We start from the raw sequence: 13,695 nt of genomic DNA on the forward strand, positions 1-13,695 counted from the left end.
AAGAAGTGAAGAGAGTATTTCGTTGTCTGGAGCTCCTCACAGGAGCCCTGAGCAGCATCCAGGCTCCCACAGGCAGCACATCCTTGAAGAGGTTGAAACAGGACCTGGGAGTGCTGGTGGGCAGCAAGCTCTGCATGGGACAGCAATGTGCCCTGGGGGCCAAGAAGGCCAACGGGGTCCTGGGGGGCATTCAGAGGAGTGTGGCCAGCAGAGCCAGGGAGGTTCTCCTCCCCCTCTACTCTGCCCTGCTGAGACCCCACCTGGAATATTGCATCCAGCTCTGGGCTCCCCAGGTCAGGAGGGACAGGGACTGCTAGAGAGTCCAAGGGAGGGCTGCAAGGCTGCGGAAGGGACTGCAGCAGTGCCTGGGGAGGAGAGGCTGAGAGCCCTGGGGCTGTTGAGTCTGGAGAGGAGAAGGCTGAGAGGGATCTGATCAATGGCTATCAAGAGCTGAGGGCTGGGGGTCAGGAAGGAAGGGACAGGGACAGCCTCTGCTCACTGTGCCCTGGGATAGGCCAAGGGGCAATGGATGGAAACTGCAGCACAGGAGGTTGGGGATGAAAGAAGAGAGCCCTTTGGTTTCAACTTCCCCCTGTGAAGATGAGTGGAGCTGCCTGATCCACAGAGGCTAAGAAGAAGAGCCCCAGAGCCCCTGCGATGATGGTAGAGAGGGGGAAGGCAGACTAGAGCCCAGGCCAGGAGGAATGGCCTGGCCCAGGCAACCCCCGAGGGAGCCCCAGCCCCAGGGTCCCCCAAGGGGAGGGAAAAAGCAGCCAGAAAAGGTCTGAAGAACCAAAAACCAAACCTTTAGTGAACAACACAAACAGAGGGGGGAACCGCGCCGCAGAGGGGAGGGGACAGGGCCGGGAACCGCGAAGTGGGGTAGGGGGAACCGAGCTGCAAAAAGGGACGGGGCCGGGACGCTGCGGACGGGACGGGGCCGGGGCCAGGGAAGCCGCGGACGGGGACCGGGGTGGGGACCGGGGCAGGGACGGCGCGGACGGGGACCGGGGGCAGGGACGCGGCGGACGGGACGGGGCCGGGGCCAGGGAAGCCGCGGACGGGGACCGGGGTGGGGACCGGGGGCAGGGACGGCGCGGACGGGGACCGGGGGCAGGGACGGCGCGGACGGGGACCGGGGGCAGGGACGGCGCGGACGGGGACCGGGGGCAGGGACGGCGCGGACGGGGACCGGGGGCAGGGACGGCGCGGACGGGGACCGGGGGCAGGGACGGCGCGGACGGGGACCGGGGGCAGGGACGGCGCGGACGGGGACCGGGGGCAGGGACGGCGCGGACGGGGACCGGGGGCAGGGACGGCGCGGACGGGGACCGGGGGCAGGGACGGCGCGGACGGGGACCGGGGGCAGGGACGCGGCGGACGGGGACCGGGGGCAGGGACGCGGCGGACGGGGACCGGGGGCAGGGACGCGGCGGACGGGGACCGGGGGCAGGAACAGGGGGCAGGGACGGCGCGGACGGGACGGGGGGCAGGAACAGGGGGCAGGGACACGGCGGACGCGACGGGACCAGGGACCGGGGCAGGGACACGGCGGACGCGACGGGACCAGGGACCGGGGCAGGGACACGGCGGACGCGACGGGACCAGGGCCCGGGGCAGGGACACGGCGGACGCGACGGGACCAGGGCCCGGGGCAGGGACACGGCGGACGCGACGGGACCAGGGCCCGGGGCAGGGACACGGCGGACGCGACGGGACCAGGGCCCGGGGCAGGGACACGGCGGACGCGACGGGACCAGGGCCCGGGGCAGGGACACGGCGGACGCGACGGGACCAGGGCCCGGGGCAGGGACACGGCGGACGCGACGGGACCAGGGCCCGGGGCAGGGACACGGCGGACGCGACGGGACCAGGGCCCGGGGCAGGGACACGGCGGACGCGACGGGACCAGGGCCCGGGGCAGGGACACGGCGGACGCGACGGGACCAGGGCCCGGGGCAGGGACACGGCGGACGCGACGGGACGGGGGCAGGGACGGGATGGGGACCGGGACCGGGGGCAGGGACGCCGCCGACGGGACCTCCAGCTTGGGCTGGGGTCCTGGCTGATGAAGTTTTCACTGGATGGGGGCTGGAAGGAGAGAGGCTGCTGCCGAAGCCTGGGAGCACTCTGGGGCTCCTCTTGCTGCACTGCCGTTCACAGGGCCTGAAGGATGCTCCGGGGCTGCAGAGAGAGGAGAGAAGGGCATCAGGCAGCTCTGGGGCACAAGCAGCAAACGCAGCTCCCCTCCTGAGGCACACCCAGGCACTGGCACCTCCCTGCTCTCCCGCCCTCCCCCCAGCACCAACCATGCCCCTGCCAGGGCTTTGCCTCGCAGCTGGCACAGGGCTGGCACAGCAGCAGGCTGCAGGCTGCCGCGGGGCAGGGCTCACTCCTGGCTGAGTGGTTCCCAGGGCAGCCTCACCTGGGCTGCAGAGGACAGGGCAGCTCTGTTCCTGCTCTGGAGTTCCACTGCCCACTCTCCGGGGGGCAAAGGGCTCTGGGAAAGGCAAAGAGGCCATTGGCACCCAGCCAGGCTCAGGGCAGAGGCCACAGGCAAGGTGCAGCTGCAGCCATGGGGCAGGGCCCACACTGGGGAGCACAAGCAGCTGCTGGCAGCTCTCTCACCTCTCAGCTGCCTCCTGCTTCAGGGCAGAGGCTCTGCAGTCCACAGGGAGCCTGGGCACAGAGGGTGTCCGTGGGGCACAGGCCAGCTTGCAGGGCCTGCAGGCAGGGCAGAGATGGTTAGTGCCAGGGGGGATCCTGACTGCCCCTGGCACGGGGCTGGGAGGCACCTGGGTGCTGCGTGGCTCCCTCCCTGGGGGCCAGGGGTCGCACTCGCACCGTGACGGCCACGGCGCCCTCCTGGGGGGAGGGACCAGCACCATGGCGGCGACGACGACGCAGGGCTGAGGGCACTGCCCCTGGGGTCCGCACAGCACCGCTCCAAGGACAGCACTGGCTGAAGAACACAGCTCCGGGCTCCAACGTCCTGAGGGCGCACTCTCGGGAGAAAAAAAGGTCAGGCAGGGAGGGGAAGCGGCGGAGGGGGAGCCGCAGGCTGGAGAAAGCCTGGACACCCCCAGCCCCCCACCCGGGACCCTGCTCCCACACCCCCCTGTGGTAACTCCCACCGGTACCCCGAGAGCTGCCCTTCCAATACCCTCCAGCCCTACAGGTTCCCAGCGTCTGCAAGGATCCTACATCACCCTGGGGTCCCCACAGCCACCCTAACGCTCCTACAACCGCCCCGGGACGCCCCCACATCCAGAGCCCTGATCCCTGATCCCCAACCCCCTCCCCACGCCCACACCCCCGGCCTCTAGCCCTCCCCGGCGCCCTCCCCAGCTTCCCCCCGGCGCTGCCACCGCCGCCTCCAGCACTCCCTGCCTCCCCCAGCCCCCGCTCCCCGCAGCCGTCCCCATCCCTCTGCCTCGCCGCTCCCGGGGCCCCAGCGCTACTCACCGCCGCCTGCGCCGCAGGGCTTCAAACGCTGCCGCCGGACACGCCCCCTGCGCTCACTGGCCGGTGGCCGAACGCAGCCCCCCATTGGCTCTCGAACGCCGACAGCCCCGCCCCCTCCCGCCCGCGCAGAGCACCATGGGAGCCGTAGGCCGCCGGGGCCCGGCCGCCATCTTTGCCCTCAGCCCCAGCCCTGCCCTGGCAGCTTCTCCTCCCAGCTCCCTGCCGGCAGCTCCGGCCCCGACCAGCCCCCGCGGCCAGCCCAGCGCCGCCTGCCCCTCAGCAGCGCTGAGAAGCCAGCACCGGGCACCCACCAGGGCCCGCACGGGGCACGCCCAGGGCTGTCCACACCTCCCCAGGGGCTCTGCTCTCTCACCCGGGGCTGGAGGCACTCTGGGGCTGCTCCTGCTGCGCTGCTGCTCAGAGGGCCTGAAGGATGCTCTGGGGCTGCAGAGAGAGGAGAGAAGGGCAGCAGGCAGCGCCGGGCACACCCAGGCCCTGGCAGATACCTGCTCTATTGCCCTCCCCCAGCACCAACCATCCCCATGGCAGGGCTGTGCCTCCAGCTGGCACGGGGCTGGCACAGCAGCAGGCTGCAGCCACCCCCCAGCACCAACCATCCCCATGGCAGGGCTCTGCTCCAGCTGGCACGGGGCTGGCACAGCAGCAGGCTGCAGCCACCCCCCAGCACCAACCATCCCCATGGCAGGGCTGTGCCTCCAGCTGGCACGGGGCTGGCACAGCAGCAGGCTGCAGCCACCCCCCAGCACCAACCATCCCCATGGCAGGGCTGTGCTCCAGCTGGCACGGGGCTGGCACAGCAGCAGGCTGCAGCCACCCCCCAGCACCAACCATCCCCATGGCAGGGCTGTGCCTCCAGCTGGCACGGGGCTGGCACAGCAGCAGGCTGCAGCCACCCCCCAGCACCAACCATCCCCATGGCAGGGCTGTGCCTCCAGCTGGCACGGGGCTGGCACAGCAGCAGGGCTCACTCCCAGGGCAGCCTCACCTGGGCTGCAGAGGCCTTGGCAGCTCGCTGCCTGCTGCGCAGCTGGGGGATGCGGCTCCGCTGTCCACCCCCGGGGGGGCAAAGGGCTCTGAGGGAGGCAAAGAGGCCATTGGCACCCAGGCAGGCTCGGGGCAGAGGGCACTGGCAAGGTGCAGCTGCAGCCATGGGGCAGGGCCCACAGTGGGGAGCACAGGCAGCTGCTGGCAGCTCTCTCACCTCTCAGCTGCCTTCTGCTTCAGGGCAGAGGCTCTGCAGCCCACAGGCAGCCTGGGCACAGAGGGTGTGCGTGGGGCACAGGCCAGCTTGCAGGGCCTGCAGGCAGGGCAGAGATGGTTAGTGCCAGGGGGGATCCTGACTGCCCCTGGCACGGGGCTGGGCCCTGCCCTGTCCCCATTTCCAGCTCTCCTCACTCTGAGCTATTTGCAGAGCCCCAGAAGCAAGGAGGTCTCCCTGGGGGTGTCCTGCACCACCAGGGCCAGGGGGGGCTCAGCCTCTGCACAGCCACAGGGCTCCAGAAGAGCCAGAGCCTCTTTGCTGCACCAGCCAAAAGCCACCCCAAAGATGCCCAGGCCCCCAAGGGCACAGCCCTGACCCCCAGTGCCAGGAGAGCAGATGCCCAACCTGCTGCCAGCCAGCACTCCTGAAGCAATCTGGAGGATGCTCCAGGGCCAAAGGGAGGAGCAGGAGCAGGAAAAGCTTCCCTTGGAATGCTCTCTGCCCTGTGCAGCCGTGCCCAGGTGAGCTCAGCCTGTGCCTGCTGGCCAAGTGCCTCCTGCCCACCCTCTGCCCTCCACAGAGCTGCAGCCATCCCCACAGGAGGCACCCAGCCATGGAGGGCAGGATCCCCAAAGCCACAGGGAAGGCCCCAGGGCAGCACTCACTTGGGCACCGAGAGGGCATCCTGCTTGTGCTGCCAGCCTGGGGGCTCCAGGCCCCTGCAGCCCAAGGGCTCAGGGCTGCTGCCTGAGGCTGGCAGCCTGCAGACCTGGTAGGTGACATTGAGCTCATGGCTCCTGGCAGCAGCTGCAGCCCTGGGGCAGAGAGAGACAGAGCCAAGGAGCAGTCAGGGGCTGAACCTCAGCCCCTGGCACCCAAGAGAGGCTCAGCACCACCAGCAGCACCTCTGAGCCCCCTCCTCAGCTGGGGCACAGCCTGGGGGGAGCTCTGGGCCAGGCAAGCTTTGAGGCAGAGCTCATCCCTGGGGCAGCTACGTGCAGGAGGAGGGGGCACACACTGTGCCAGGGCAAGTGGCACACAGGGGGGCCTTCTGCTTGGCTTTTTCTCTTCAGCAACCCCTGCCCAGGTGAGCTCAGCCCACTGCTGCCCACCCCCCAGCCCTGTGCCCCCTGCCCACCCTCCCTCCCCACAGAGCCGCAGCCACCCCCCCAGGAGGCACCCAGGGGGTCCCCAACCCCGCAGGGAGGGCCCCAGGGCGGCACTCACTTGGGCACCGAGAGGGCATCCTGCTGCCGGAGGAGGTCCTGGCTGGGGGGCTCCAGGCCCCTGCAGCCCGGGGGCCCAGGGCTGGCTGAGGCTGGCAGCCTGCACACCTGGTAGGTGCCATCCAGGTCAGGGCCTGGGGGCAGGGCACAGCCCTGGGGAGCTGCCAGCGGCGCCAGGGGCAGGCGGCTCCGGGAGAGCCTCTCCGGGCACAGGCTGGAGCCGCAGGGCCAGGCTGGCAGCGCCACAGGGGCTGGGGGGGCTGCAGCCGGGGGGCAGGGGCTGGGGGGGCTCTGTGCCGCCCTGGCAGCCTCTGCCGGCTGCCCACTCGGCCGCCGGCGTTTGGGCCGCGGGGAGAGGCTGCAGGCAGAGGCCGGCTGGGCAGGAGTTGGCATCTCAGGGGACCTCCTCCTCTTCCCGATGGGGCTGAGGGCCAGCAGCCTGGCACTGCTGAGCGCAGCCAGGTGCTGCCAGCCTGGCAGGGGAGAGCTGGTCACGGGGGCGCCAGGCACAGCCACGCAGCTCTCGGCTGGAGGAGCAGAGCAGAGACCGAGTCAGCTCCCTGGCTGCAGCTCCCAGGCCCTCCCCCCCTGCCCCCCACCCCCCTCAGCTCTTTGCTGGGACTGCCCCAAACCACACCAAGCCCAAGAGCCAGCACCAACCATCCTGGGCCCAGAGCAAGTGCCCCGGGGCAGGGCCTGGCCTGTGCCCAGCAGCAGCCTCTGCAGAGCCAGGCTCTGCTGCTGGCCTCATGCATGGGCACCGAGGATGAGGAGGAAGAGCTCAGCCCTGCCCAGACACAGGCTGCCAGCAGCCAGGCCACAGCTGGGCTGAGCGGGGCAGATGCAGCCCAGAGCAGTCACCCACAGGAGATAAAGGCAGGCTCAGCCCCCACTGGGTGCCAGGGCAGGAGAAACTTCTGCCCCTGCCCTGTGCCCACAGCTGGCAGCTGCCCCCCACCACCCCCCAGCCCTGCAGCAGAGCCTGGGACAGAGGAGAGAGAGGGCACCAACCTGGATCCTCAGCAGCACTGCCCTGCTGGCTCCTCTGGGCTGGGCTGGCCCTGCTGGCCTCTGCAGCCCTCCCTGGGGAGGAGGCCTGCTCCTGGCTGGCAGCAGCCTCCTGAGGGGCCAGGGGCTGCAGTGCCTCAGAGGCCACAGCAGCAGCAAGGAAGCTGCCAGCCTGGGGCAGGGACTGCTGCTCTGGGGAGGAGCTCCTGGCAGCAGCTGCAGCCCTGGGGCAGAGAGAGACAGAGCCAAGGAGCAGTCAGGGGCTGAACCTCAGCCCCTGGCACCCAAGACAGGCTCAGCACCACCAGCAGCACCTCTGAGCCCCCTCCTCAGCTGGGGCACAGCCTGGGGGGAGCTCTGGGCCAGGCAAGCTTTGAGACTGAGGGGTGCCCAGGCTGGCACTGCAGGACCTGAGCTGGGAGATCACCTGTGGGCTGCAGGGCACCCAACAGCAGCCCCAGAGCTGTGCTGGGCCTCAGGCACACAGCACAGGCAGCCTCCCTCGGGAGACCTTCCCCCTGCCAGGACATTGGGGCACAGACAGCAGCAGGTGGTGCCAGGGCAGCACCTCGGGGAGCAGAGGCAGCAGCAGAGCCCTGGGGGAGGCAGCTCCAGGCCTGGCAAGAGGCACTGAAGGCTCTCAGCTGCTGTGCCTGGAAACCTTCCCTGCTGACCCTTCCAGGGGAGCTTCTCCCCTGGGACTGGCTCTCTAGGAGCCAAATCCCACCTCAGAGGGCAGGCACTGCTCTGTAAGCCAAGGCCTGGGCCCTCCCCCACCTCCAGCACCCTCAGGGGGCTGCACACCACAGGAAGGTTGAAACTCTCTGAGCAGCCAGGAGCAAGTGGCACAGGGAGGGGGCACAAGGACACTCACCCCTCTGGCTGGCTGGCAGTCAAGCCCTGCAGGAGGGGGGCTGCTTCCTTTGCTTCCTGCTGCACATCTGCCTGCTGGATGGCTGGGGCAGACCTTTCCTCTGCAGCCTGCAGCAAGCCCCCAGAGCAGCATCAGGCCAGAGCTGAGCTGAGCCTGGGCCCCCAGCTGCCCCTTCCCTGCCAGGCTCAGAGCTTTCTCCAGCACTCCACAGCCCAGCACCTGCTGAGCCCAGACCTCCCAGAGCAGCTCAGCTCCTGCCCTCTCCCAGCCTGCCCAGTGCAGCCCAGCAAGGTACCTGAGCTGGGTCCCGTCACCAGGCCAAGCCCTCCTCTCACCTCCTCCAAGGCCAGCTGCAAGGCAGCAGGACACCCAGCTGCCAGCTCCTGCTGCTCTCCAGCACTCTCCCCACCAGGGAGCTCCAGGCACGCCTCGGGCACAGCCTCCTCCACCCTACACAAGTCACAGCAGCAGCCCCTGAGCCAGGGAAGAGCCTCTGGGGAAGCCATCCCTTGGCCTACCAAGGTTTGGGATGGAGCCAAGGGCAGCTTTGGCCTTTGTCCCCCAGCTCTGGGGGCTGCCAGGCTCCTCACTCCAGCTGGGCAGCGGAGAGGCTGTGGCACAGCAGCAGAGCAGCTCAGCTGCGTCCTGGCAGCCACTTGGGCTGCAGCCAGCAGCCAAACTCTGCAAGCTCCTGGCCCTGGGGGACCCCAAGGTGCCAGCCCAGGCTCCCTCCCTCCTGCCCAGCAGCCTCACCTGGGCAGCTCCAAGGGGCTGGAGCCGAGGGCAGGCAGCGGCTCTGGCGCCTGGCCCTGTGCCCCGCGGGCAGCATCCTCATAGGCACGGAGCTTGGCCTGCAGCTCTGCCACCTGTGAGCAAGGGGCAGCCCTGGCTCAGAGCATGCCCTGAGCCCCAGCAGCTCAGCAGGCTGGGTGCCAGGCAAAGCAGAGCCGCAGACAGAGCCCAGCCCTGCCCCCGGCAGCTCACCTCCGCTCTCAGCTGCGCACACAGCACAACGTACGGACAGACGTGGGAGTCCGGGCTCGGCAGGTTGCTCTTGAGCTGCGGGGAGAGGGAGGAGCGGAGCTGAGAGCAGCACCGGGACAGCTCCTTCCCCTCCGCTGAGGCGGCAGCGGGGCAGCTCCTCAGCCTGCCCTGGGCTGGTGGGGCCCGAGGGGCTGCAGCTGACTCTGAGAGGGGCTCCAGAGGCAGCCCGGCTGCGGCAGGGAGGCGGCAGGGAGGCAGCAGCCTGCCCCAGGCTCCTTCCCGGGCAGCCCCAGCAGCTGCCGGCCGCGGGGCGAGGTGCTCACCGAGACCTGGATCTCCTTGGCCCTGCTGGCATACTTGAGGGTGTTGAGGGTGTCCTGGCAGCAGAGCGGCGAGGGGCTGAGGGCAGCCAGCATCAGGGTGCGGCAGTTGCCGCCGATGGAGTCCTTCAGCAGCCGCGTCAGCTTGCTGTCCCGGTACGGGACGTGGCTCTGCTTGCCCTGCCCGGCACAGCGAGGCTCCGCTCAGGGGCTGGCCCTCGGCTCCCAGCCCCGGCCAGGCCCAGCCCACGGCAGCTCTGCCGTGGGGACGGCGCTCAGGGCCCCTCAGCGGCAGCCTCACCTTGGCCCCAGCCAGCGCCTGGATGACGCTGAGCAGGGCCAGCAGCGAGCGGTTGATGCTGGCTCCCTCCCGCAGCCGCTCGCCGCTGGTCTTGGCCACCGCGGCTCGCTCCGAGCCGGCCAGGTCGACCAAGCTCATCTTGGCCACCCGCACGGCCCCAGCGAGGCCCTCGGCGCGGTCCTGCTGCTTCACGTAGACCTGGCAGGGCACACAGAGGGCAGGCTGCAGCTCCGCAGGGCGCTCGGGCTCGCCGCTCGCAGCCGCGGCAGCAGCCCTGGCACGCCGGCCCTGGCACAGCATCGCCGCCTGCCCCCCTCCGGGCAGCGGTGCCAAGGGCTGCCCCAAGCACCACCCCTCACCTGCAGCACGGCGTGGGAGCGGGAGGAGGAGGCGTTGGCATCGGTGGCATGCTGCGTGCGGTTCCTGCTGCCCCCGAGCAGCATCTGCAGGAGCTGCTCTGCCGAGCTGGGCTGGCGGGGAGCAGGCAGAGGGCAGGGATCAGCGCAGCCCCGGCACGGGCACCGAGCGCCCACAGGCTGAGGGCTCCTCTGGCCTCGGGCTCAGCGCTGCTGCCAGCCGGCACCCACCCAGCCGGCACCCCCGGGGCCCCGCAGCCCCTGCCCCGGGGCCCCGCAGCCCTCCCCTCCCCCTCCAGCTCCCCCGGTCCCAGCTGGCACCCCTGGGGCGGGCACAGCGCTGCCCACACCTTGTGCCTGCTTCCACCCCCACCTGCTGGATGGAGAGGCCCTGAACCACAGCTCCTCTCTCAGGATCCTCCCGGATGGGCAGAGGGCCCTTGGGCTCCAGCAGGTCACGGATCTGCTCGTTGTAGACCTGCAGCAGGCAGCTCCAGCTCAGGATGAGGCTTGGGGCCCCAGAGGGCAGCAGGCAGAGGAGCTTGGGACTCCAGGGCCTGCTGCCCACCCAACAGCACCTCTGGCACCTGCCGCCAGCAGGAGCAGCTGAAGGTGCCCTAAGGCAGGGGACAGCTCAGGAGGCTTCAGCAGCCAGGCACTGAGCCGCTGCTCCTCCAAAGGCCTTGCAGCCAGGAAGCCCTCATTGCCCTGTGGCCCCCAGCTCCAGAGGGGGCAGGCCAGCAGCACCAGCCCAGCAGCCTGGCCAGGGGCAGCCTGCTTCCAGTCTGGGGCTGCCCTGGGCACAGCTGGCAGCACAGGGGTAGCCCTGGCACTACAAGCCCAGACCTTGGAGGTGGTGGCCTGGCAGCAGGAGGGGCACAGCTGGGCACAGCCTACCTCCAGGTAGGAGACCAGGACCTCGCAGCTCTTCTGCTCCTGCCTGGCCTCCAGCCTCCTGAACAGCTCCTCCATGGTGAGGTAGATGATGCCAGGGCTGTTCTCCGAGCCCAGCATGGTGTAGGTTTTCCCTGCTCCGGTTGCTCCGTAGGCAAACACTGGGAGGAGAAAGGGAGGAGCCCTGAGAGCAGCCTCCATCGACAGCAGCACTGGGGGGATGCTGCCAGCTCTGCCTCAACTGGGGACACAGCCCCAAACCCAGCTCCTGCTGTGGGGCACTGCTGCCTCCCACTCACATCCTGTCCAGCAGGGCCCCCGGGGCCCTCTGCACCAGCCTGCTGCCCAGCCTGCACAGGGCTCCCAGCTGATGCCACCCCACAGGCAGGACTCCACACTCATCTGGGCTTGTCTCTGCTCTCCTCTTGCTGGCCTGGGCCCTGCCTGCCCCCAGAGCCCTCGGATGACATCTCCAGGCCAGCACTGGCCCTGTCCCGGCCACACTTGTCACGGCCCCAGCTTGGTGCCAACAACAAGGTCAAGGCTTTCTCTTTCTGCAGAGCCGCTGCGTCCCCACTGCTGCCACAGCCGCTCAGGGCTTCTGGAACCAACCCCCAGCTCTGCTGAGCCCAGCCAGAGCAGGGGCAGATGGGCAGGAGCTCCTGCAAGGGCCAGAGCAGGCTGCTAGGGCTCACCAGAGCAGTTGTAGCCGTCGAGGAGAGTATCGACCATCTGGCGGGTGGTGTGCTGGAACACCTCCTCCTGGGTGGCCTGCTCAGCAAAAACCCGGTCGAAGAGGAACTTCTGATGTTTGCCTGGGTTCTTGCCGCGGCCAGCAGGCAGCACACCGCCGGAGGCACCAGGGTCGAACAGGAGGGTGTGATGGTCGACCACCCTCAGCAGCGGGTGCTGCGCGGCTCCCTCGCCGGGGGCCGGGGGTCGCACTCGCACCATGACGGTCACGGTGCCCTCCTGGGGGGCAGGGGCCGCCGCCATGGCGGCGGCGGCGACGAAGGTGACACAAGGCTCAGGGCACTCCCCTTAGGGTTCGCACAGCACCGCCACAAGAAAAGCACCGCTCGAAGGAAAGCGCCGGCTGAAGAACACCGAAGAACACAGCTCTGGGCTCGAAAGTCCTGAGAGTGCACTCTGAGAAGAGACAACAAGGGTCAGGCGGGGAGGGGAAGCGGCGGAGGGGGAGCCTGAGGCTGGAGAAAGCCTTTACCTCTCGAGCCCGGAGCCTGCTCCCGAGCCCTGCCTGCCCTAACCGCCGCCGCTGCCGCCGGGGCTGCCGTTACACCCCCCCAGCCCTGCGCCTTCTCCCCGTCCGGAAGGAGCCTGCATCCCCTGCGGGTCCTCACAACCGCCCCAACGCTCCGACCCCCACCGCGGGTCCCCAGAGCCCCTCCACAGCCTCGGCCGCGATCCACCGGCCCCGGCCCCGCCACGCTCCCCGGGCCCCGGCCCCGCCACGCACCCCCGGCCCCGCAACGCTCCCCCGGCCCCGCAACGCTCCCCCGGCCCCGCAACGCTCCACAGCCTCGGTCCCGCAACGCTCCCCCGGCCCCGGCCCCGGCCCCGCAACGCTCCACAGCCTCGGCCCCGCAACGCACCCCCGGGCCCGGCCCCCGCCACGCACCCCCGGCCCCACAACGCTCCCCCGGCCCCGCCACACTCCCCCGGGCCCGCAACGCTCCACAGCCTCGGTCCCACAACGCTCCCCCGGCCCCGGCCCCGGCCCCGCAACGCTCCACAGCCTCGGCCCCGCAACGCACCCCCGGGCCCGGCCCCCGCGACGCTCCCCCGGGCCCGGCCCCACAACGCTCCCCCGGGCCCGGCCCCGCGACGCTCCCCCAGGCCCCGGGCCCGCACCACAACGCTCCCCCGGCCCCGGCCCCGCAACGCTCCACAGCCTCGGTCCCGCAACGCACCCCCGGCCCCGCAACGCTCCCCCGGCCCCGGCCCCGCAACGCAACGCTCCCCCGGGCCCGGCTCCGGCTCCGCAACGCTCCACAGCCCCGGCCCCGCAACGCTCCCCCGGCCCCGCACCCAGCACTGCCCAGGGCGCTTCCACCGCCGCCTCCCGCAGCCCGCCGCAGCCCCGCAGCCCCCACAGGCTGCCCCTGACCTTGCAGGCTGTCCCGGATCCCGCAATGCTGCCTCAGCCCCGCAGCCCGCCTCAGCCCCGCGGAACCCGCAATCCTGCCTCAGCCCCGCAGTCCCCGCAGTCCTCCCCTGCCCTTCCAGGCTGCCCCCGGCCCCCGCAGCCGTCCCCATCCCTCTCCCTTAGCCCTTGGGGCACCGGAGCGCCTCTTACCGCTGCTTCCACCGATGAGGGCTCAAACAGTCCCGCCGACCACGCCCCCTGCGCTCATTGGTCAATCGTCGAGCAGAGCCTCCCATTGGCTCTTCAGCAACGCGAGCCCCGCCCGCTCCCGCCCACGAGCCCCGCCCGCTGCCGGCCGCTCCGCCCGCGAGCCGCGGCCGCTCCGCGCAGTGCACCATGGGAGCTGTAGGCCGCCGGGGCCTGGCCGCCATCTTTGCCCTGAGGAGCCAGCCCCGGGCACCCCTCAGGGCCTGCAAGGGGTCCCCCGCCCCGGCCCCGGCCCCGGCCCCAGCGCTGCCCACACATCGCCAAGGGCTCTGCTCTCCGAGCCGGGGCACGGAGCACTCTGGGGCTCCTCTCGCTGCGCTGCCGCTCAGAGGGCCTGAAGGCTGCTGCGGGGCTGCCGAGAGAGCAGAGAAGGGCAGGAGGCAGCGCTGGGCACAAGCAGCAAACGCAGCTCCGCTCCTGCCGGCTGCCACAGTCCCTGTCCCGAGCAGAGGCTTTGCTTCAGAGGGCAGCTGGCAATCAGCTGCTTAACCCAGCCCCACGCTGGCCCCGAGCTCCTTGCCCAGCTGCTGCTCGTGGGGCAGGAGTTGCAGTAGGGAACCAGAGAGCTGCAGGGCAGTGCTGAGAGGTTCTGCTCTTGAATCCTGCCCTGCAGGTCCTGACCTGCTGCCCTGGCTCTGCTGCAGGCACCTGGTCCCCATCCTCACTCCCAG

At 70.6% G+C, this 13,695-nt stretch overlaps 1 protein-coding gene and 1 long non-coding RNA gene across 2 annotated transcripts; both read right to left on the bottom strand.

Annotated features, from left to right (window-relative positions):
• Positions 1-1,914: 1,914 nt before the first annotated feature.
• LOC137456089 (uncharacterized) lies at positions 1,915-3,121 on the bottom strand. The gene is made up of 4 exons (XR_010990950.1): positions 2,845-3,121; positions 2,629-2,724; positions 2,426-2,500; positions 1,915-2,184 (listed from the first exon to the last, which is right to left on the bottom strand). It is a non-coding gene; the product is annotated as an uncharacterized lncRNA (long non-coding RNA).
• A 397-nt stretch (positions 3,122-3,518) lies between these two features.
• Positions 3,519-12,012, bottom strand: LOC137456108 (kinesin-like protein KIF18B). Its single transcript, XM_068167413.1, has 15 exons — positions 11,876-12,012; positions 11,346-11,799; positions 10,654-10,811; positions 10,130-10,234; positions 9,760-9,870; positions 9,401-9,598; positions 9,103-9,279; positions 8,780-8,854; positions 8,549-8,661; positions 8,131-8,245; positions 7,796-7,902; positions 6,925-7,145; positions 5,915-6,440; positions 5,353-5,502; positions 3,519-3,909 (listed from the first exon to the last, which is right to left on the bottom strand). Exons 2-15 carry the CDS (start codon positions 11,644-11,646, stop codon positions 3,519-3,521), a joined length of 2,748 nt encoding a protein of 915 aa, XP_068023514.1. The 5' UTR covers positions 11,647-11,799; positions 11,876-12,012.
• Positions 12,013-13,695: the final 1,683 nt, after the last annotated feature.

This window comes from Melanerpes formicivorus, unplaced genomic scaffold, assembly GCF_026170545.1.
Source record: "Melanerpes formicivorus ecotype bairdi unplaced genomic scaffold, bMelFor1.0.p_v2 SCAF_116, whole genome shotgun sequence".
Lineage (NCBI taxonomy): Eukaryota > Metazoa > Chordata > Aves > Piciformes > Picidae > Melanerpes > Melanerpes formicivorus.